This window comes from Didymella exigua (assembly GCF_010094145.1).
Source record: "Didymella exigua CBS 183.55 unplaced genomic scaffold M421scaffold_18, whole genome shotgun sequence".
Classification (NCBI taxonomy): Eukaryota; Fungi; Ascomycota; class Dothideomycetes; order Pleosporales; family Didymellaceae; genus Didymella; species Didymella exigua.
Window position 1 is genome coordinate 125,722 of NW_022984792.1, and position 20,716 is coordinate 146,437.

The following is a 20,716-nucleotide window of genomic DNA, read 5'->3' on the forward strand; positions in this document are numbered from 1 at the left end:
ATACCAGCCCACAAAGCGACGCAACGAACCTAGTATCGGGGTGGTAAAATTCTTATCCTCTGGGTTGAGCGGATCTGAGTGAGTGCCGAGATAAGGTAGTCCATCCAAGCGAGTATCGAAATAGGATATCCTTTCGATGTTATTATCGCTGACAAGAAGGCGCCACGAAACGTGATCCACTGTCACTGAAGTCACGACGAGGAGTGAGTTGAAGCCTTTCACGACTGTCCTCGAGCCAACCTGCACCATCTGTTCTGCGCCAATGAGATAGGCCATCGTGTTTAGTGACATCTCGAGACCAATTTTCGAGACTGGTCTACGAAGGGCCGGGAAGCCAGTTACCATGACTGAGTTTCGAAATAAAGTGCCCCTGCAGAAGCCACACTCTCTAGGGTTTTCTTGGTGAGCTCGCAAGAAAACTCGAAGAAAACAAACGCTACAGATCTCTACTGAGTCGCGAGGTTCTGAACCTTTTGGTGCAGAAAGCTTACTGATGAAAGGTGAGTAAGCGACTACGCCTTTCCCATACCGTGCCGATTGAAATGATGCTGCTAGTCATGCAACTTGCTGAGCCATCTCGGCAATGTAGTTTGCGCCTGCTAATACAATGAGTCGGCTGTAGTATGGCGAAAGAGGACACATTAGAATATGCGCACCAAGCTGTCCCGGTAGCTCATCTACAGTTGCTAATTAGTACACAGGTGGTACCATCTTTTGAGACGGTTCACTGACATGGGGTTTCGCCAAAGAGACTGCCTTCAACCATGCGATGTGAAGGTGGAAGCACTCGTGCAAAGGAACGGAACAGGGTGTTCCAGAACTGGCGAATCAATCAAACCATTTTCTTCGGAGCTTTGTCGATGTGCTACCTCGATGCGCGAGCTGATGTGAAGTTGCAAAGTCGAGTTGACTGAATAAGGCGCGTGCAATTGCCCAGAACAAGTCGCTCGCTCGGCCCGATACCATAAGTGCAATCACAGCCTAGTCTGCGCCGCTCAATAAGCCTTGACACACCTCGACGGCCTTGTTTTTGCTTTGCCGTTGCCTGGACTGTGGTTGACTCGACCGGCCTTCCAGTAAGTAAGCACAGTCAAGGTTGTGGGCATTGAAGTGTTGTGTATTCTTTGCATTGATGCTCATATTGAAGTCTCGAGAAAGTACTTACGCGAATGTGCACGGCACAATCTAGCCAAATCAGGTCCAATACTCGCTACACCATACAGCCAGTATACAATCTGGATGCTAAGGAAATGCCAACAAGTGCATCTACGACTCCCAGAAGTCACCAGCCAACCACCTGTTGACCATCTCGAGGGAAGCCTCAGGCTGGTCGTAGGGGACCATGTGGCCACCGGCGTGCAGCCTCATGAAGGTGAAGTTGCCGCTCGATTTGACCTGGCCGACCTTCTTGCCATCTCCGTCAATCTTGAAGTCCTCCATCTCAGCCTTCTTGAACTCCTTCTGGCCGGGCCACTCGAGAGCCTCGGTCCAGGCCTTGTTACCGAGCCAGTTGCAGATGAAGTCGGCGTCGCCAGCGTAGACGAGAACGGGGATCTCCTTAAGAATACCGGGGACGACGCGGTGGAAGGGCTTCATCCAGTCACCACCAAGGAGGAAGTTGCGGTTGATGTCGAAGTTGCAAGACTCGTAGTTGCTGACCTCGGCACCAACGGCCTTCATAACCTCCTTCTTGTTGAGGTAACCCTGTATCCAGTCAAGCTCGTCATAGCAAAGGCTGTTGCTACCGCAAGGCTTGCGAACATCGTAGACGTTCTGGCCAGTGCGCTGGTAAGGACCGATCATAGCATTGTTGCAGTAGATGGAGGCGGGCACACAGCTCCAGACGGACTCGGAGTTGTAGCAGTTCTCAATCAAGCCGAGGCAGCGGGGGAGAGCGTTGTCCATGGACTTGCAAGAGCTCTCGTCCAAGACAGCAGGCCAGCCACCATCACCACAGGCCATGGGGCGGTACTCAGGGTACTGAGTGAGACCATCGGTAAGACCGTTGCCGATCAGAACCGACTGGAGGTTGATGTTGCGCTTCTTGTGAGACAGGATCTCAGATGCGAACACCGGGATGTAATGTCCCGCGTACGACTCGCCAGAGATGTGGAAGCTCTGCTTCGAGTACTCGGGAAACTGCTTGAAGAAAAGCGTGAGAAGGGCGTAAACGTCCTTGCCAGCAGCAACGGTGTTGCTGACGGAGCCGCCGGAGTATGAGTAGCCAACGTTGACGGGTTGATCGAGGAAGATGACGGAAGCGTTGCTGTTCCACGAGTAGTCGTTGTGCTTGATCTTCTGGTCCTTTGTGATAGAAGCGGGGCCGAGCTCCATGAACAGGCCTGTCAGCGACGAGCAGCCAGGTCCGCCATTGAGCCAGAGCACTACGGGGTCGTTCTTGGGGTCGTTGCGAGACTCAAAGAACCCTAGGTGATAATTAGTGACTGTGGCAAACGGTGGCCATCAGGGTACTACTTACAGTAGAAGAGATGCTTGTCCTCCTCATCGTCGTCAAGGTAACCGCTGTACTGCTTGACCTTATCGACGCCGAGAACGTTAGGGTCGACGTGCTTAGCACGCAGGCTGTAGTTCTCGAGCTTGCCGTCGATCTCGCGCTCCTTCTCACCGCTCTCGTTCTCAACCCAGACGCTCTGAACGTCGGCGCCCTTAACGACATAGTCCCATTCTGAGTCGTGCTTGCGAGTATGCGGCTTGGGGTTGGAGAAGAAGGCGGCCTTCTCCATCTGCTCGGGGAACATCATGGCGACTTCATCCCAGATAGCGCGTGCCTCGCCAGTGAGCGACTTGAGGTTTTCCTCGAGGTTCTGGAGAGGCTTGGTCCACGAGCTGGTGTCAAAGCCCTTGAACGACTCAGGACCCTTGAGAACCTGCTGCTGCGGGATCGCTGCGGACACTGCTCCAATGAGCAGGGCCGAGGTGGCTACCTTCATGGCGGCGTACGACGGAGCTTCCGGAGCTCAAAGATAGCTGTGCAATGAAGAAGAAATGATCCGATGAACTTAATTAAAGGGCGTCAAGTTCGGGGAAGGAGGATGAATCAGAGAATGGGTGGGGAGGATGGGGTATGAGAGATGGAGAGTGTTGGAGCGAGGCAGCTCGGTGACCAGGCAACCTCCAGCCACCTCAATGACGAAGCTACGCTTATCAGCTGGGGTGCTAGTCCGAGCGCGGGCAGCTCACGAGGCCGAACCATTAGCGTTTCAAGATGCGCCGTCGGTTATGGAAGCTTTGCCGGCCGCCTCATTGTTGCATCGAGGCATCATCGTCTTCGCGCATGTGATTCCAGAGCTTTGATCTTGCATTCCTTGCTGCAGCGAGCCGTCCCTTGCCCGGTGAAGCCTGAAGTTTGGGGCGCCCCTTCCTGTTCCTGCATGTCGACCATATTGGGCATAGCGTAGCCAGTATGACGATGTGTGATTCATCCCCGCGCCGCGCGTGCGCAACTTTTACATCTGCGCCGCGACAATTTCTTGCGCACAACGAGACATTGTGAACAGCACAAAAAATGCCTATCAACCAGCCGTCTAACCAAATCAAGCTTACCAACGTCTCGTTGGTACGCATGAAGAAGGGTGCGCAAACACCCCGCCAAACTTGACGATGCTGGACAGTCACTGATGCTGCGCAGGCAAGAAGCGCTTCGAAATCGCATGCTACAAGAACAAAGTCCTCGAGTGGCGCAACAAGATCGAGAAAGATCTCTCGAACGTCCTCCAGATCGAAAATGTCTTCCTGAACGTCAGCAAAGGACAGGCAGCACCGAAGGCCGACCTCGACAAGGCGTTCGGCAAGAAGCCCATGGAGGAAATCATCCTAGAGATCCTCGACCACGGCGAACTACAGGTCGGAGAGAAAGAGCGCGGCGCTGAACTCGAACGTACGAAGAACGAAGTAATCGACATCGTTGCCGGCAAGTTGGTCGACCCCAGGACGAAGCGCGTCTACACCACCGGCATGATCGAGAAAGCTCTGGATCAGTTGAGCACCCACACACAAGCGCAACAGCAGGAGCACAAGGCCGGGACAGAGACACCGGACGGCGAGGACAAGGCGAAAGCACTGCCCAAGTGGAGCGGCGTTGTGACAACAAAGTCTGCCAAGTCACAAGCTCTATTCGCTATGAAGGCGCTCATTGCCCACCAGCCGATCCCTGTCGCACGTATGCAGATGAAGCTGCGTGTCAGTTGCCCGACATCCGTACTCAAACAGGCGGTCAAGAACGCACCAAAGGCACAAGCAGACGGCGAAGAGAAGGCCGCCACTGGTACAGTTAAGGATACAATCCTGGCATTCATGGAGAAGATCGAAAGCCAGGACACCATGGGCGCCGAATGGGAAGCTGTGGGTCTGGTCGAGCCCGGAGCGTTCAAGGGTCTCAACGAGTTCATCGAGAGCCAGACCAAGGGCAGAGGAAATGTCGAGGTCATGGAGATGGCTGTTGGTGCCGATGACTGAGTGGTGACACGTTGAAGAGCGAGTTGTGCGCAGCACCCTCGATTGCACGTGTACGCTGCCGGTCGCCTCACTTGCACTGTGCCTGAACACCTCGAAAGCCTCCACACTCGCGACATTGAATCAAGACCAGTTTCGCCTAGGCGCATATGTGTGCCCCTTCACCGTTCGCCGGTCCGACCCACACACTATGATACCCAACGGTGACAGCCGGCACGAGGGTGAGGCTCTTCGACAGTACCGAGCAGACATGTGGTACTCCAGGCCTTGGGGTCCTTTCGGACGCCCAGGAGACGAGGTTGACTGTGATCGACATCGATCGCCAGCATTCTGTTGCGAGCGAAGTGCAGACATCTAATATAACCATTCTCAGGCCAAATTTCTCCTTTGCTCAGTCACCTTCATATCACCTATTATTTCATATCGTGTATTTCCGGTTCGAGCAGGTCAGTCCCTACTACTCCCAGTTTCAGTTTGTCGTTGGGCATTCCATGCGCTGGCGCCTGCCTATCTGCTGATTGGCGAAAAGCACACGAGGCTGCATGCACCACCATCCCCGGCTCACCACGTCACTCCGGCAACGTCGCGACTTCATTGCGGCATCTTGTAGTCGCCTGACTTCCCTTACACCTCGTCGAACTGGTGCAAATTTCTGCTGGTCAATGGGGCCGCCAATCACTTCCTGCTCTGCTTCAAGGTCCAATGCAAATCTACGACCTTCTTGCTTCCAGCAGTCATTCTCATTTCCCCTCTTCCCACATGATCGCTGCCCTTCATCTCGACCTATCGTTTCGGCACATAAACTCAACTGCAACAGTGCGTTGTCCCCCCAACGCACTGCACCTCATCTATTGTCCGTCCACTGGCATCTTAACCTCTTCCCCGCATTCCGTGTATGTCAACATTAGCGCCATGTAAAGCGCTTCATCGGGTGCGTGGGCGCGTGGCGTGGTTGCACATCGACATGCAGGGCCAGCGAAATGGCCGCAGTGGTGCCCTATGGTAAGCAATGGAAGATTGTGGTGAGCGAGGCAAGTGAAATAAGAAGCTCACTAGGGATAGCTGTGATCGGTAGGCTCAGGCCTCCATCTCCTTATCGTACTCTCCATTGAAGAGGACAGCTACAAAAGTCATCTCAGTCCTTTAAAGTCTCAGGTGCATTGCTCGCACCAGGAAGTCATCATGGCAGCCCTTCTTATCGCACCACCGCGGACCCCAAGCCCAAAGGTCCGCATACGCTCACAGTCATTCTCTTTCGACTCGCCCTCATCGATCACTAGACTCAATGCCACCACTCCTATCGAAGAATTGCCGTTCTCCAAATCGACCGGCAGCATCAACATCAACAAGGCAGTGCCGCAACACCATGTTCTCTTACCACTTAGAATCAAGATGAGCGAAGACTCGCTCTCAGACTCCTCGAGTGCCATGTCAATCTCCACAGCGAGCTCCCCCACTACATCCGAGCACGACACCAGCCTGCACGACGCACCGGAAGACGAAACCAACGACCGATTGACGGATCTACCAGAAGGCAATCTCCTCCATCTCTTCGAAACCGCAAAAGCGCCCCAGCGTTCCGACGCACTGAACTCTCACCCGCCGCGCTCCACGTCCCCTCGCTCCCTTTCCTCGCGCCCGCTCTCGCCTCCGTCCTACTCCCCGTCTAAGCGCCCCCGCCTCTCACCCCACGCCCTGCGTCTCCCAACGCCTGACCCCTCGCTCACAGGTCCTGTCTCACCCTTTGCTTTCCAGGACCCAGAGTCGAGCATGACTAGTCCGTGGCTTGTGCGAATGGTGCTGGACTTGCATGACGTGAAGGGTGTGTGTTGGATGGATGTCGCGAGTGTGGTGGAGAGGGTATATGGCGTGCAGACTAGGAGTGAGGAGGTATTGGGAATTTTGAGCGGAAACGGGAGGGTTAGGAGAGTGTGGTGGGACTGAGCTTGCACCACGTAACAGAAGAAGAAAGGAGTGAGCAGTTGAGTTTGAAGGAGAGAGTGAGCAGGTGAGGGAGTAGGAGTGACGGATGAGTCGATGCTTTAGTTTTTTTTTTCTGTTTTTCGTTTGGTTTGGCTTCTGCATTTGGGGTTCTGGTCTGCATTGCTTTGGCGCTCGCTCGCGGATGACTTCACGACTTACGACGACTTACGACTGGATGACGGCATTGACGATCACGATTGACGACTTACGATTACGAATTATGACTAGATGGCTCTGTTGTACTATGTAGAGTACGCGAGATTCAATTCATTCAGCTCACTGTAATAATAGCGACCTTAGCCACCCTTTTTTTTCTTAAGGTCTCCGAGCGATTCGAAAACCGTGATGAGTATTCAGACGTGTCGATACGGGTGAATGCAGGCTGATCACGCATGGAGGATCGCGCATCATGCACCTCGGCAACAGCTGTCATGTCTTGAGTGGCTGTGGCTGCAGTAGTATCGAATGTTCGATGAGGCTGTGTAACGTCGTGGTACCAGTCAGAGTCTTTAGTATGCATAGTAAGGGTGCTGAGCTTAGAAGGGAAAATAGCGAGACGGATGTTCAAAGTGCGTATGATGGTCATATGAGAAGCTAGATGGAACTTGAAATCGTTGGTATAATTTTTAGTACAGGTTAAATTAAACCCTGTCCTTAATCGCCGTCCATTCTAGACTGTATGAAGTGCATATTCCAGCCAATGAATGCCGTAAAACACCGTAAGTGCACCACCCATTTCGTAAAGCCTTGATACACCACAACAGCCCGTTGCTGACCCCAGCCGGGAGCGCACAATATTTAGCCCTTCTTCTTGGAGACACCGACGGTCCTGCCGCGACGACCGGTGGTCTTGGAGTGCTGACCACGGACGCGGAGGCCCCAGTAGTGACGGAGACCACGGTGAGCGCGGATCTTCTTGAGGCGCTCGAGGTCGTCACGGAGCTTGGAGTCGACACCGTTGGCGAGGACCTGAGTGTCCTTGCCATCGACAATGTCGCGCTGCCTGTTGAGGAACCAGGTGGGGATCTTGTCTGGCGGGTGTTAGATGCGGAAGTCGTAGATGGACGATGGCTGAACATACACTGCAGAGGGTTCTGGATGATAGTGACGATACGCTCAAGCTCCTCAGAGGTGAGGTCACCAGCGCGCTTGCTCAGATCAACATCGGCCTTCTTGCAGACCAAGTTGGAGTAGCGGCGACCGACACCCTTGATCTTGGTCAAGGCGTACATGACCTTCTGCTTTCCATCGACGTTCGTGTTCAACAAACGGATGATGTACTGGAAGCTGTGGCAAGTCAGCATTGCTGTTCGCACACGCATTATAGTCAAGGTGTGCATCGTCGCGCTGCTCGCAGGCCTGCGCCCACCGAGTCTGCCACGCCGATGCAAGCACCTCTCCCGTTTCCAGACAGTATGCTAGTCCTCCGCTATTGTGTGTATTGTATTTCTCGTCCACGACGGTCGGTACCGATATCCTCCTCTTTCAGCATGCTGTCGCAGATCGGGGAGAGGCCGTGCATCGAGTGGCGGGCTCAGACGGGCGTGGGCACGAAAGCGAGTGCGTGTCACGAAGGCATCGTCGGCATGCTCAAGACGTGGGAACGTACTTAGACTTCTCTCCTGAGACGAGCGCTATGAATTGTCAGTACATCTGTTCGGTGTAGTGTGCCCACGAACTGCAATTTTGCTCTTACCCTCCCGTACGCGCGAGGATTTCACAGCGCACGGAAGAACAAGTCTGCATCGTTGCTTTCTAAGACACAGCATGGCGATACTCACACATGATGGCGGCTTATCGAGGGCTATTCTGTCGTTAGTAAAAAGCGCTGAAGCCGTTCTCGTGAGGAGACGCAAAAGCGTCGTGGGCGCTCGCTTCTTTAGCGTCTCACGTGATACTCCCCCCCCCCGATCTTTGTGGCCAATAGCTAGCCGATGGACCCAGCGCCTGTCGATCCACCAACCATCAACCCTCATCGCTTGAGCCTCGTAAATGCTGCCAGAATCCCATTCAGCATGCTCTGCGATACTCCGATCTTCCATAATCGCGTACCAATTTGTGGCTTTCGTCGGTGTGTCTTTCTTCGTGCACGGATTCATTGAGTGGGCAGTGCAAAGGCCGTTGCCTGCAATTAGCGTGGTGCGCAGCGCACGCTGACCACCTTCTTCGTTGACAATCACTGACGATGGCTTACTATTCATGATGAGGATTACCTTTATGACATCTGTGGAGGTTCTTCTTTCAGCTACGGGTTTCAGCCTGAGTTAGCGGGTTTGTGCGGCAGTCTGGCGGTGAGCATCTATCGCAACTGTAACGACAAGGCTGTCGTCTACACATAGGGTGAGTTCACCAAAGTGCTGGCAACTCAAGTCCCAATGACTCAAGTGAGATGCGTGCATCATGTATCGCAGGTTTCTATTTCATATATCTAATGCTTATTGGTGTCCGCATTTCTACCTTCAGAGTCTGTTCTTGCTCATGTAAGGTTGGGTGGGCTCACTTAGAGTTCCACATCGCGGTTGATGCTGCTCGCAGCCGTGCGTGGCGATACTCGTCTATTGCGCCTCAAGACACCCATGCACACTCGACAATCCCTTTGTGGATAGGCGGACACTACCGCAAGCCTACTGGCAGGAGTCCTTTCATACTTCACCGAAATACATAACTCTAGGGCCCCCACCTTATACGGCCTGCCTGTCAGCCACAGTCACTCACCGGCACTATCAGCGCACCCTAGGCCTATCAAGCTACGATCATCGTTGTTCGCATCCCATCCCCACCTGTACTTACGCCCTTCCATGTAGTTATCGCAACTCAGGCAGCCCTTCTGTGGTCGCCTACTGTCAGCCTATTCACCAGTACTGGTCAGCCTTGTTCCAGCCATCACGGCCGGCCGAGAGGTTGATCGCGTAGAGAAAGAGCCTGAGTATTCTTCTGATGCCACCTGGGACGGAGCTGAACTTGCTGAGCCGAGATTCACGCGCCGAGATTCGATATCATCTACGGGTAGCGGAAGGCCCATCCCTCCTGGTCACTGGACCCTGCCCATAGCCGGCAACTGTCCGCGATGCCATCATCACCATAACTCTGTCAAGATACATGTTAATATGGTCAGCGATTCCAGTCGTCTGGTTGATCTAGACTGTGAAAACTGCCACAGACTATGGTTGGGCCATGGCAGCAGGAACTCTACTCAGGTTTCGTTGTTATCGACAGAGACAATCGATCCTCTACCCATGGAGTCAGAAATTTGCACCACGCTGGCCCAGATGGTACGGGTAGCGACACGGGTAGATGTCTTGTCACAATCTCTCCCTAACATACCCGAAGGGTCTTCACCTGGACCGTCTCATAGGCCTTCTTTAAGGTCCGCCGTCCGCAAGCAAGTTCGGATGCCTGTTGTGGGTCCTGATTTAGCTTCGAACAATGTTTCGGCGCCTTTCATCCCCAGGCCAGTAGGAGCACCCGTAGACCGCATGATCCAGCCCCACACAAGTGGCATCAAAAACGTACAGCCTCCGCAATTACTCCTTCGCTTGAAGCAGAAGATTGGAGGGAGACTGAAGGCGACACGCATAGGTCGATTCATGAAGTCTTACGAAGGGAACGATATCCACATACTGAGACGAGGGGAGCAACAGGTCCTGCCAGATGGAGAGACAGAGAATTTGCCTCATGCTGGAAACAGCGCGGTACCCGACGCAACAGGCTCTACCAAAGAGGATCGAGATTGTCTCATGATTGTGGACCAGGAAGTTGTGAGTGCGATGAGCCCTGAGCAGCGACACGTCTTCCTGCGTGCCTCCTCAACAGCCACCCAGACCCGGGCTCTGGACGCAGCCCGCCTTATCTCAGCTTTGGACAGCCGGGCCCGCCGGGGCATCCTTTGGTAGTTCTCGCAGCTAGGCCAACCAACCGTCATTCCGGACTCGTTGGTGTCGGCAATGCCTTTGGCATCGTCAATCACTGGGACACTGGCCGTGGAAGTGACCTCAATCCCAAACGCCGATCCTTTACTATATCTGAGACACGTTCCTCAGAGGAAAGTACGGCTGTAGATGGCTTGATCTACGCGCCCATATCGTTCCTGAGGGAAGCCTTGAACCGAAAAAGTCGCTTATTAGGATCGACTCGTCCACCTTCGATGCATAGCAGCTTGCAGGAGTGGGAGCAGACTCGACGAGGACGAGGCGATCTATGGTCTTCCGTCGGTTCTGTCACCACTCCGGGCGATATAGCGTAGTTTCAGTGAGAGACAGTTCAGCAGATCGCTGCTCTCGGCTCTCAACGATGTGCGCCTTGAGGTCGTATAGTGCTGCGGCGTCGGCATCCCAACCGCAGCTGCAGTCATCACGCAACGATGAACTTGAGCCTCAACGAGACCTTCCAAGATCTGTATCACTTCCGCTGCCACTTCACGCTCCACCTCACGATCACCACGAATCCTCATGAACTTGTTGCGGTCTGCCTCGGCAGATGTTATTCCTCATGCGCTACGCCTTCTTGCGCTCGCTAAGCTTCTCGCATTCCTTGATCATCCTTAAGATCTATCATACCTTCGCCAGCTTACCACTTCTAACACATTATGCAACAATATACCCCTGTTTTTCCTTGACTATAGGACCACACTCTTTCAACATTTTTATTCATAGGATCGATGATTTCGCGGATTACACTCTTTGGAGGCAAAAAGCTAATGCCATTGCTGTCATGTAACAGATGAGAAAATGCTTCTGGACATCGTTCGTCCCAATCCATGTAGTATTATCGTTCGATACCTCCAAAATAGATCAGTCCCTTCCATTAATTAGTTTTCAATCTTGCCATATTCCTCGTCTGTAACCTCGTCCAACCACTACGCCCCTCCCAAACTGGCCGCCATAGCCCCCCTCGTCCGCACCTTGCCAGTGCGTCGTGCTAGCTGGACACCACAACACATTACCTGCCGATATCATATGTAACCACGCGGCTTATATCACATGATATCCTATTGTAGCAGGTACTGCCCGGTGGGCAAGTGCGCTTACCTCAGAGCTGAGAGCTCCTGTAACATCACATCACAACACGACAACAGATAGCAATACACTTGTTGATCACAGTACCCGACCGACACTGCTCACGCAGTTATATCATAATTGACTTGGTTGTGCCAGTGTGCGCGCGCACGTAGAGACAAGTTAACGTTGGAAATATTCAGGCCCTCGGCAGCGTGCACGGGGTCGACGTAGACGTCGCCGCTGATGAAGATGCTCTTGATAGCGTTGGAGTCCCGGATTGAAGGTTCGATACCGGAGAGGGAGTTCTGCATTTGCAATGTGGTGATACTTGGTACTACGGATAACATCAAATCGTGTCGCAACACGCAGAAGGATTCAAAAATCAGCTGTTGATGGAAAAGAGATCACGGCTTGCTGAGCAAGGCTTTTTTTTCAACAAAGCTTCGATCGACTGCCGGACATCATCATACTGTGTATCTTCCTAATCGATTTCACATGAGGTCGGTACTTCGCTTTCGGACTTACTGCGACCTGCTGGCATGTAGCGCACGATATTTTGGTACTTGCAGCAACATTTCCGCTGATAGCACACCGCACATGCCTAGGTAGTGTTCAATTCCGGAGTCATGCAGTGACTCAAAGACTGTCGACCGACCGTTCAGCAATGTCTCGTCCCGGCGCAAACGTGAGATCTTGTACCCTGTCGTCCCTGTCAACAAATAGTGATGGCTACGGAATTGTTTGTAAGATCCAGTGTTTGTGAAGATCACTGAAGGTGGCAGTAGCGACGACAGTGTCAACGAAGATGAGTCCGCTAGTATGCAAAGGCGTAGCAGCACAGTGTCATTATTTGCGATGCATCGCTCTATTGCAGCTGACTTGGAGTCAGCATTAAGTTGAACGACGAGTTGCTCGTGTAGTGCGTTCCTGGTATCAAATCGGGTTATTCGCGAATTGTGTATGAGAGTCTCTGACAGACAAGGGAAAGTAGTTTGCGAGCCTCCGTATGTATCGCATCGCTGGTTCGATGGATCTAGGTTTGTGATTTTGTGAACGCAAAGTCTCTTTCTAGTATCATCCAGAATCTTGTCAACGTGAGCGCTCTTTATTGTTTCTTGCAAGTAGCAAACACCGCCGTTGTGCATATAACACTGAGCTTTCCAATATTGACTTCTTCACTCAGTACCATCCACAATGAGTGTCTCACGAGACAACAGACCCGTCGCACTCGACCTGGAAGGCCATGCCGAAGTCCCATCTGGTCAATCCAGCGATTTCACCAACGCTTCAAATCGACAAGATGTCATCAACGGCAACACCGAACTTGAAGTGCTGTCGAACGGCAACGGCAATATCAGACTCGCTGTTCAAAGTACGCCACCAGGTGACAACGCTGCAACGTATGCGGGAAGCTCTCAAAAGCGTCCATCTCCCGCGCGGAATCTTGATGCTTCTCCGCCCCTTACTTAACTCCACAATTTGGAGACGTCATCGCTGTCGCCGTTCTCCGATACAATGTCGCCTGAGCGCAGAAACACCCCATCAACCGATATCCAGCAGACCGAATCCGGGGCGAAATCATTCAATACCAATGCTGTCACTAAAGAAATAACGCATCGTCAAAACAATCTGAGAGCCCTGGGTTCTGGGTATTTTCCGTCGTCGCCGGTCTTGAACATGCCAACACACAACATCCCCTGTTTCCTCGCCCTATCACGTTCGGCCAAACGTGACTACGAGGAATACCGCACTTTCTCCCGCAGAACTCACTGAGCTCGAGAGCGTAGACCTCCCAGACGACCCGCCGCCACAGCTACCATCACGCAATGAACCACTTGCTCACACTTCATGGATTCGCATCATGAGATGGTTCAGATACAATTTTGTTCGATTACCACGGCAGGATACTCATGAGATGAGAGACCATCATCGCCGCTATGCGACCGTGAGTGACCTTCGCCTGGTCCCAGAGCCTGGAGCGAGCCAGCAGCAGAATGGTCAGGATGGTGGATCACAGACGCAGGGAGTGCTACAAACGCAGCAGTCTGCGGCTGCAAATGTGCGAATAGCGCTTGAGACCTTTCCATTGTGGGTCAAGATTATTTTCCTTGTCCTGGCGTTGCTTGCGTTGCTGACAGTATTATTTGGGCCGATCTTTCTCACTTCTGTTAGGTGAAGACGGTAGTGAGGCGCAAGGCATGCACTCTGAGTAATGCAGTCAGAAGGAAGGTTTTTGGCACGTGTATTCGCCCTCCCTTCGTTCCTAAGAATCCACTAGACCTCTTGACGTAAGTTCCAAAACCAATAAGTGCAGAACTCATTTCTCTAAGTTCCTCAGTATTCGCCCCAGAGGCTCCATTAGCTTGCCCGAACCTTAGCTTATCCCCCACAATCGACACCACGTTGCTTCTCCACTCCTCAGACTTCATCAGCGCACACACGACAAAGCATTTGATATCTTCAACGGCCACAATCTGCAGCGGATGGTTCAGCACAACCTTCCTTACAGTAAACCTAATCTTGCCCTGAAACATGGGGACGTAGTTGTCCGTAAAGTCAACCGAGCGCATGACCGGCTAGTCACGCCTCCATCCTCGATCTTATGCAGTAGGTACTGCGCTATTTAGGGCTTGCTTCTAAATGACGGGACTATACCAGTGTTCGTGAAAGATCTCTCGTGGTCGCCACAATCGACTGGGCCGTAGACGAAGTGCTCCACATCGCGTTTATTCTTGGACATCCAGGTTCATGACCGATGAAGCCGCTATTTTCGCAATCCCGGTGGGCTTTGTGACACATGAAATACAGAAGATTAAGTCTAAAGATTTGAGTCTGATAGATGATCACTTCCAATGTTGGTTAGGCCCCTGACTAGGTAATTTCCTACGTTTTGCGACAGAACAACAGCGGCTCGGCTGCATGTAAGGTGAGAAATGGAGACTACGATGCCCTTTTGCATGCTCGGACTGAGTCTCAGACAACCATCTTCACCTTCAGCTTGTCCCCCTCTTCTATCTCTTCCCTCATGCTCTCTAATGTTTCGACATCCCACGTGGCACTGACATATCTTCCATTTAGCCATCTTCTGTCTTGGTTACTCAGCCACACGACGAATCCACCGCAAAGCTCCGGCTCATCGGTCAAGACTATCGAGGTGAGCATATCATCTTCCCTATGTATTGTCGCAATGACTTACGGTGCTTGATCTCCTTGATTTCATTCGCCAACTTGGTTACCACACCGCCAGGATGAATACCAAAAACATTGACTCCCTTTGCACTGTACTCGAGGCCGACAAATTCGCTTAACTTCTGTAGCGCTAACTTCGCAAGCGAGTACGAGCTGCCTCCTGGCGAAACGGTGACCGCGCCAATGGAGGTGACATTAATGATGTTGACGTGTGAGGATTGCCTCTCTGCAGTCTTCAGCAGGAGAGGCAAGAACGCATGAGTGAGCAACAGCGATCCGTGAAGATTGACTTCTAGCACCTGCCAGTAGTCCTCCGGATCTGTTTCGCCGACCGGCTCCCTGGGTCGCGAGAGGCCGGCATTGTTGATTAGGATGTCAAGACGGCCGAATTTGTCGCTGACCTTCTTCGCCAGATCTCTCACTGCGGCGCCGTCTGTCACGCCGAGAATTCCTTCTGGACAGTGACAGCGCTGCTAGTTTCTTTCACTCGATCGGCGACCTCGTCAAGCTCGGATCTTGTTCGTGCGCAGATGACTATGGCGGAGACTTTTGCATACGAGTATTGGATGGCCATTGATCGCCCGATTCCACGGCCTGCACCGGTAATTAGAACCACTTTTCCAGGCTGCTGGAGGCCAGAGGATTTCGAGACATCTATGGCTGGATAGATGTCATTGCGGAGGTTTTTGAGGCCGACGAAGTCGAAGCCACTGTCTTGCGGGATAGGTGATTTCTCCAAAGGTGCCATTGCGGAGGAAGATTGGGTGTTGATCGTGGTTGTTAATTATTTGTTGCGGTGCAAGTCGGTGCTATAGGCCTTGATCGTCACCTCTGTTGACTACCTTGGACTAGCACGTCTCAGGACATATGTATGATCGCCTCCTAGCTAGCAAGCAACTCAGCGCAGTTTTCCATCGACTATACAGCGGCTACGTCTGCCGCAACGTTATTGAAAGTGGAGTGTAAGAATGTTTGTTACCAGGCGTCAGAGGACGCGCCTGTGAAGGTATATAAACTAGCCTGATTAGGTAATAGGCACCCGTGGAAATCTCGATGGTCGTGCATTGTGTTGGCAGAACTACACACGGGCGATCTTTCGGATCTTCTGACAGATCCTTTAGGGCCCGGGTAAGTGTGCACAACATATCATGTAGAGATCTATCTTGGCAGATGCACTACCGGTAGCGCAACCGAGAAGTACCGGTACTAGCTTGAAGAGTCAATACTGGTGAAAGAGACTGAAAATCTAAGAAGATAGCAGCGAAACTCACTCTTGACCACGTCAGTTCTTCTTATACAATAGGGTCAGGAAACCATGAGTGACTCAGATACAGGTCTCGTCCTTCATTGACGTATTCGCGACTTGTTCCCATCACTTTTCGGCGCGAGCCTCGAACTTCGGCTCCGGAACTCAAGGGTCCCGAATTCCGCATGACCAGTACTGTACATATCTTCGCTCAGAAGTGACACGGGTGCGACCAGATCGGTGCTTGCGCTACAATCACCCATTTGCGCACGCTTGGCCATAGTCCGTGTCAGTCACTCACATGAGCCTGCACGTTGACAAGAGACATTTTTCGACAAGTCCGCAATGGACCACCAGCCCTGAGATTACAAATGTATAGTGGACCCACGTGGGTTCTCGAGTTCACGTGCGCCATAGGTAAACAGCAGAAAGAGATCCACTTCTGATGAGGCTCCACCATAAATTTGGCAGTTGGGGTTGTAGCGTCCATACCTCCACAACACGTCAGGCCTGCGAGGTACATACCATTCTTGGAAATCAGTCTTCACGACACCAGCCGAACCACAAAGCGCATGACTGCAGGCTTGTATTAACGTTGAACACAAGATACATTAACACCATAACATTGCCGTGACCTCAACCCTGCGTACAGGAATCGCTGCGCCAAAACGCCTTCCCAAATCATACTGACATAACAGATTCTCACAACCCAATACCTCGGTCGCTCAGTCACTCACCAGAGCCCACACAAGCCCCATCATGACTCTCATGGCGCGTACGCCTTAGGCACATAGTTCAACTCACTCACACTCCCCTCCTCCACACCACCATTCTTCCTCTTCTGCCTGGCAGCATACTTGTCCGCACCCCAGCACAAAAAGCTCAATACCATGCTGAATCCGAGCAACAAGAACGTAATCAGGGTGCCGTAGAGCGCGAACCGGCTCTCGCGGCAGATCGAGCTAAAGTTGCTGTTGCCCATGTTTGAGGGAATGGTCAGGTCTTGCTTGAGCGGTGATGAGTGCTGGTATTTGCACGCCCAGGTCTGAATTGTGTCAAGATCTGGGGTTTGACGGTTCAAGATGTGTGCCCAGATTGTGGAGATAAGCGTGAGCAGGAGCGAAGGGAGGATTGTGGCGAGTGAGAGGGCGGCTCGGAGGGTGTGCTTTTGTGCGAGTTGCAACTGCTGGTTGTTAGTCTCGGTTCGAGAACTGTGTTTAGGGGAACGTACACTAGGCAGGAAGGTGGCGATCAGGAAGGCGGAGGAGAGCGCGAGCGTGATGACGGACGAAGCGACGAGGGCTTTTGTTCCTTGGATGTCGAAGTGCTGTGGCCACATGGGGAGCCACCATGGGTTTGAGGTTTGTTGTTTGTTGAAGACATCAAGGGTGTGCGCGCTTGTGCCAAGAATGGCGATGCTGAATACGATTACAAGACCCGCAAGGACTGTTTGAGCGAGGTGGAGAGGCGCCGGGTTGATCTTCATGTTGGCGGTTTACGATTATGCTTCTATGGTATGGCTGGATGCTCTGAAGTACGCGGGAGCCGACGACGTTGTAATAAGTCGAGCACAGAATGTATAGAAACTGCGTTTACAGGAGTGCCTGACCCTTGAGACAAATGAACGATGAGGAATAGGAGCTGCCTTTGCGTGCTTGAATGAAGATAGTTTGAGGGGGGGTTGACCATGCTTTAAAACGACATGGTCGCAGTGGATGTTTCAGCGCTTCAACACTCCATGCGGATGTCAAGTCCCAAAATAGCCATCTCGAGGTACAGACAGGACGGTCATTTGCGTTACCGCCTGCCTGGGGTCAAGGCTCTGCGGTTGGCGAAGCTGTTGGTAGTCCCCAGCGCGTAAACGCATACTGGCACTAAGGAGGGAGGCTTCAGTGTGGAGGCTGCAGCCGATTTTTCCGGATGGGGCCATTGAGCAACGTTGACCGTCGAGGGCCTCAAAAAAGGTGTGCCATTCGTTCCTGAACGCGTTTTTGGACATGCTGTTGAGCACCATGGTGGCTGTCGTTTCGCTCCGATCGTTGCACAGACTAGAGTGCATGTAGCTGCTGATGTGGAGGGTACTTGATGCATCGACGAATGGGAGTAAAGAAACGCATGCCTGTGGGGGTTTTCGAGCTTCTGAAACCAATGAGTGCATGGACAGCGCTTCGAGGGATGTGAGCAGGGGTGACGAGTTCGGCGCTTAGGGTGGGTTGGTGGTGACGCAACGCAATGATTGGCTGAACACTGAAATGGAAGATTCGTGCCTGAGTGCGAACACCAGAATCTACGGGTGCCAATATTTTCTGCATCAGGAGAGGAATATTCAAAGAGCGATACACAGAAAGTAAAGTCGAAGGCATGTATGCAACATTGTAAGGGACGGGTCGAGGTTCCTCATGTGTGTATCACGAGTCTACCCATACTATCAGTAACGCCGTAAATGGTCCAAATGGTCCAAATGCTCGCGCCGCAACGTTGGAGCAGAATAATGAACTCAGCCAAACGTCCGCATTGCCGCCCGGAAAGGTTTCATGCAGCGGTCAACTGGCGCCTTAGAGCTGACCAGTGATGCCGCCGCCACTCCCGCCGAACCATCTTCGCTTCCCCGAGCTCGGTGGCGCAGGCACCTTACCCTTCTTCGCAGCTCGTAGAGGATGTTCATTTTCCCACTTCTCATCGGCCCTAAATGTGATCATGGCTTTCTCGAGGTTGTAACTTGCTTGCTCGAGGTACAGAACGGCGACATCGTATCTGCGCGTTGGTTAGCACTGCTCACTTTACCTACGCACATGACTTGCAATGGAGTACCTACTCGGCAACTTTGCAACCCACCATGAACTTCCTCAGCTTCGTCTTCTTGATCTCCTTCTCCTCGCCTTCAAGTGGGCGAGGACTGAGGCTGACTCCGCCCTTGTAGTATTCTCCCGGTATAAGTATTGTCCTACGCGCTGCCAATAGATGGTCCGCAAACATCTTGTTAATCCGTCGAAGGACATCTGAAGGCACGCCATAGGCGAGTGATAAAGATGCTATCGAGTCGTTATTTTGGTCGACAAAATGTAAGACATCAGGCGCTTTCTCAGTACTCCTCGATTTTTCAGGTGGCGGTTGCAGCACATTGTGTGCTGTGTACGGCGGTAGCTCCTCCTCCACCTTCTCGTCGGCATGTGGCGAATATGTTGGAGGGTCGCGTAGACCTTGCGCCAGCAGAGGAGAGGGGCCGGTAGATATCTGGCAGAAGGGACAGTAGCTCGCAAATCGAGGGTTATCGGTCAAGCATCGTGCGCATATAGCACGGCCACAGCAATCAAGCCGGCGCTCGAACTGTGATGGCTTCTCGGTCTTCTCGTCATAGGTTGGAGGAATGGATGACAGCAGTGTAGCGCAGGTACAGCAAGCCTCGGAGGTAGAGTACTCCCTCATGATGGACAGTAAGAGTTGACACTAGATAACGGAACGTTTGTAGAAGCTGGAAGGCAAAGACGACCTCGGAGATAGCACGTCATGACTAAGGATGTTGCAGACGCGCAGGAGCACGTGAGGGTGGCGAATGTCAGATTGACTGTCGTTCGGAGGTTGCACATACTGCGCATGACAGTAATAGGACATACGCATAAGTTTGTTGCTTTCTACACAAAATGAGTGTAATGATCAAATCCAATGGTTGAGGTTGAAAAGGCTTCCCCAGTGGGCAGCGGCGACCGAGCACGGTCCACCATAACACCTTAGCGCACACTCGCTAAGCAACGCGAATTTGCGTCCTCCCTCGAACTTTTCCTCGCTGGTCACGCACGTCTTTCGCTATCCCACCAGCTACCTCACGAGGTAAGTTATGTTCGATCCGACGAGTGCCCTTCAGAGAGCCAGGGGAAGCAATTGCGCCCGTCCGAGAGGATAGGCCTGACACTGCTCCCCTCTGCGACAAGAGCTGAAGAACCCTCCAAAGCTGCTGGCTGAGGGCACTCTCCATGCTCTGGCATCTGGAGGCTAACCACGATTCCTATACAGATACCTCAGTTGCCCCTCGCCACTCGAGAATCTTACAATAAACCGCCAAAATGGTCAAGACCTCCGTCCTCAACGATGCGCTCAACGCCATAAACAACGCCGAGAAGGCCGGCAAGCGCCAGGTCATGATCCGCCCTTCCTCCAAGGTCATTGTCAAGTTCTTGACCGTCATGCAGCGTCACGGTATGTTGGATCTCTCTCTGTTGCGCATACATCTGGTTCTTCACCCCTCTCCGGGCTGATAACTTCCCAATGATCCTGTCTTCTCTACGGTCTTTGGGCTTTAAGTGTCCGGTATATCAACTGCGGAGAACTTACACATCCTCGGAACCCTTCCATGATGTCCGATGTTTAATTTTGCGCAACATCAAATCTTGACAAACTGACGTTTCCACCAGGCTACATTGGCGAGTTCGAGGAGGTCGACGACCACCGCAACGGCAAGATTGTTATCCAGCTTAACGGCCGCATCAACAAGACCGGTGTCATCTCCCCCCGCTACAACGTCCAGCTCCGTGATGTTGAGAAGTGGGTCGTCAAGCTCCTTCCTTCTCGTCAATTCGGTTACATCGTCCTGACCACCTCCGCCGGTATCATGGACCATGAGGAGGCCCGCCGCAAGCACGTTGCTGGCAAGATCCTCGGTTTCTTCTACTAGACTAGTTTTGGATTGCGCGATGTGGAGGGATGCATATACCCGGGCCTAGCTGGGCATGAGAATTGTATGGCTAGGAAGCATCACGGCCATGCTGGACGAATGAATGACCAAAAGTTCATGACTGTCAATTCACATAACACAGTGTAAACTTGATGTGAC

At 52.5% G+C, this 20,716-nt stretch overlaps 12 protein-coding genes across 12 annotated transcripts; 5 read left to right on the top strand and 7 right to left on the bottom strand.

Moving 5' to 3' along the window:
- Positions 1-1,266: 1,266 nt before the first annotated feature.
- M421DRAFT_65839 (carboxypeptidase Y precursor) lies at positions 1,267-2,951 on the bottom strand (the record flags this gene model as incomplete). Its single annotated transcript, XM_033596270.1, has 2 exons — positions 1,267-2,426; positions 2,480-2,951. 2 exons carry the CDS (start codon positions 2,949-2,951, stop codon positions 1,267-1,269), a joined length of 1,632 nt encoding a protein of 543 aa, XP_033447369.1.
- Positions 2,952-3,526: 575 nt separating this feature from the next.
- M421DRAFT_65889 (Shwachman-Bodian-diamond syndrome protein) lies at positions 3,527-4,476 on the top strand (the record flags this gene model as incomplete). The annotated part of the gene is made up of 2 exons (XM_033596278.1): positions 3,527-3,593; positions 3,650-4,476. 2 exons carry the CDS (start codon positions 3,527-3,529, stop codon positions 4,474-4,476), a joined length of 894 nt encoding a protein of 297 aa, XP_033447370.1.
- A 445-nt stretch (positions 4,477-4,921) lies between these two features.
- Positions 4,922-5,518, top strand: M421DRAFT_181994 (uncharacterized protein). Its single transcript, XM_033587900.1, has one exon. The coding sequence runs from the start codon at positions 5,016-5,018 to the stop codon at positions 5,379-5,381; it is 366 nt and encodes a 121-aa protein (XP_033447371.1). The 5' UTR covers positions 4,922-5,015; the 3' UTR covers positions 5,382-5,518.
- Positions 5,519-5,655: 137 nt separating this feature from the next.
- On the top strand, positions 5,656-6,417 carry M421DRAFT_6321 (uncharacterized protein; the record flags this gene model as incomplete). Its single annotated transcript, XM_033596051.1, has 1 exon — positions 5,656-6,417. One exon carries the CDS (start codon positions 5,656-5,658, stop codon positions 6,415-6,417), a length of 762 nt encoding a protein of 253 aa, XP_033447372.1.
- A 685-nt stretch (positions 6,418-7,102) lies between these two features.
- M421DRAFT_421984 (ribosomal protein S13) lies at positions 7,103-8,271 on the bottom strand. Its single transcript, XM_033593019.1, has 2 exons — positions 7,538-8,271; positions 7,103-7,487 (listed from the first exon to the last, which is right to left on the bottom strand). The coding sequence occupies exons 1-2, from the start codon at positions 7,776-7,778 to the stop codon at positions 7,255-7,257; spliced, it is 474 nt and encodes a 157-aa protein (XP_033447373.1). The 5' UTR covers positions 7,779-8,271; the 3' UTR covers positions 7,103-7,254.
- M421DRAFT_182164 (uncharacterized protein) lies at positions 7,684-8,751 on the bottom strand. Its single transcript, XM_033587901.1, has 3 exons — positions 8,509-8,751; positions 8,238-8,451; positions 7,684-8,090 (listed from the first exon to the last, which is right to left on the bottom strand). Exons 1-3 carry the CDS (start codon positions 8,655-8,657, stop codon positions 7,875-7,877), a joined length of 579 nt encoding a protein of 192 aa, XP_033447374.1. The 5' UTR covers positions 8,658-8,751; the 3' UTR covers positions 7,684-7,874.
- Positions 8,752-8,831: 80 nt separating this feature from the next.
- M421DRAFT_93385 (uncharacterized protein) lies at positions 8,832-10,349 on the top strand (the record flags this gene model as incomplete). Its single annotated transcript, XM_033598113.1, has 2 exons — positions 8,832-8,840; positions 9,261-10,349. The coding sequence occupies 2 exons, from the start codon at positions 8,832-8,834 to the stop codon at positions 10,347-10,349; spliced, it is 1,098 nt and encodes a 365-aa protein (XP_033447375.1).
- Positions 10,350-13,621: 3,272 nt separating this feature from the next.
- On the bottom strand, positions 13,622-14,023 carry M421DRAFT_93386 (uncharacterized protein; the record flags this gene model as incomplete). The annotated part of the gene is made up of 1 exon (XM_033598114.1): positions 13,622-14,023. One exon carries the CDS (start codon positions 14,021-14,023, stop codon positions 13,622-13,624), a length of 402 nt encoding a protein of 133 aa, XP_033447376.1.
- A 403-nt stretch (positions 14,024-14,426) lies between these two features.
- On the bottom strand, positions 14,427-15,390 carry M421DRAFT_101925 (putative oxidoreductase ucpA; the record flags this gene model as incomplete). The annotated part of the gene is made up of 3 exons (XM_033586703.1): positions 14,427-14,599; positions 14,650-15,046; positions 15,103-15,390. The coding sequence occupies 3 exons, from the start codon at positions 15,388-15,390 to the stop codon at positions 14,427-14,429; spliced, it is 858 nt and encodes a 285-aa protein (XP_033447377.1).
- Positions 15,391-16,399: 1,009 nt separating this feature from the next.
- Positions 16,400-17,839, bottom strand: M421DRAFT_421986 (uncharacterized protein). The gene is made up of 2 exons (XM_033593020.1): positions 17,120-17,839; positions 16,400-17,071 (listed from the first exon to the last, which is right to left on the bottom strand). Exons 1-2 carry the CDS (start codon positions 17,372-17,374, stop codon positions 16,655-16,657), a joined length of 672 nt encoding a protein of 223 aa, XP_033447378.1. The 5' UTR covers positions 17,375-17,839; the 3' UTR covers positions 16,400-16,654.
- A 604-nt stretch (positions 17,840-18,443) lies between these two features.
- On the bottom strand, positions 18,444-19,314 carry M421DRAFT_101927 (uncharacterized protein; the record flags this gene model as incomplete). Its single annotated transcript, XM_033586704.1, has 2 exons — positions 18,444-18,642; positions 18,704-19,314. 2 exons carry the CDS (start codon positions 19,312-19,314, stop codon positions 18,444-18,446), a joined length of 810 nt encoding a protein of 269 aa, XP_033447379.1.
- A 635-nt stretch (positions 19,315-19,949) lies between these two features.
- M421DRAFT_66107 (ribosomal protein S8) lies at positions 19,950-20,557 on the top strand (the record flags this gene model as incomplete). The annotated part of the gene is made up of 2 exons (XM_033596294.1): positions 19,950-20,082; positions 20,298-20,557. 2 exons carry the CDS (start codon positions 19,950-19,952, stop codon positions 20,555-20,557), a joined length of 393 nt encoding a protein of 130 aa, XP_033447380.1.
- Positions 20,558-20,716: the final 159 nt, after the last annotated feature.